Raw genomic sequence first — 1,155 nt, forward strand, 5'->3', positions numbered from 1 at the left:
TTTTCCACCTTAACACACTCTGATAGGTTTACAGGATAAATGTCAGTTTAATCCGTTATTGAATAAAGTGGTAAAAGTGGTGTTTGATTTTATTTCCTGTCATCCAGAGACCAAATCATTCAGCCGATGGGGGTGACAGCAGATGGCAGACTGGCTCCTCTGTGGGGCCAAATGAGAGGCTGCACAGAGGAGCTGGAGGAAGAGGAGGAAGAGGAGGAGGAAGAGGAGGAGGAGGAAGAGGAGGGGGAGGAAGAGGGGCAGGATTTGAATTCGAAGCCATAGGGGTCGAAGGACTAAGCAAGTTTTTCCGTATAGATTCAGAAATAAGTAAATCAAGGAGCTGCAGGATTCAGAGATTATTTAATCCCACTGAATTACAGAAGGTAATCCTGCAGTATGCTGCTGCTTCACACTCAAACTACTTCAGATTTTAATCCATAGTGATCCTTCTGTGATACGTGAAAGTGGGATAATGTGTCCAAATGAATGAACCATTACTGTGTAGAAATAATTCAATTAGATGAAAGAAGGAAGCTCTAGGTTTGTTTTCTATGTTCAGCATTGTAGGAAGTTTATCTGAGCTAACGGCTCTCTGTAGACTATGGATGGTATGCAGAACAAAACAATAAAATGACTCTAAGATGTTGGTTCCTGGTTTCTGTGTCTGCATCTCTGTTGTTGGAATTCAACTGGCCGTGTGTTCAGAGAACTGATCACGGTGGGATTATTCTGCACACGTACCCAATAAGTTCACCACTACTTCCATCAACAAAAATCAACCAGCAACAAATCAAACATGTTTCAGCTCAAAATGTTAAAAGACAGAGAGGAGGGGTCCAACCTGGACAGAGAGGCGGGGTCCACCCTGGACAGGTCTCCAGTCCATCGCAGGGCAACACAGAGACAAACAACCATTCACTCACACCTAAAGAGGATTTAGAGAAGCCAATGAACCTACCAGTCATGTTTTTGGACTGTGGGAGGAAGCCGGAGTACCCGGAGAGAACCCACGCATGCTCAGGGAGAACATGCACACTCTATGCAGAAAGACCCTGGGCCGGGGAATCAAACCCAGAACCTTCTTGCTGCAAGGCAGCAGTGCTACCCACTGCAGCACTGAACAGCCCTCAATGCAAATACAACATCATTTGGAAA

The 1,155-nt window shown here is 45.1% G+C and overlaps 1 protein-coding gene across 1 annotated transcript in view; it reads left to right on the top strand.

The window, feature by feature from the left end:
- LOC107102415 (synembryn-A-like) overlaps positions 1-219 on the top strand; it is a gene marked incomplete at its 3' end in the record, with an annotated part of 19,149 nt that extends 18,930 nt beyond the window's left edge. Inside the window, exon 13 of the mRNA XM_015401727.1 lies at positions 108-219. Within this exon, the coding sequence (XP_015257213.1) occupies positions 108-219 (112 nt within the window). The remainder of the gene's footprint in view (positions 1-107) is intronic.
- Positions 220-1,155: the final 936 nt, after the last annotated feature.

This window comes from Cyprinodon variegatus, unplaced genomic scaffold, assembly GCF_000732505.1.
Source record: "Cyprinodon variegatus isolate N-32 unplaced genomic scaffold, C_variegatus-1.0 Scaffold1252, whole genome shotgun sequence".
Classification (NCBI taxonomy): Eukaryota; Metazoa; Chordata; class Actinopteri; order Cyprinodontiformes; family Cyprinodontidae; genus Cyprinodon; species Cyprinodon variegatus.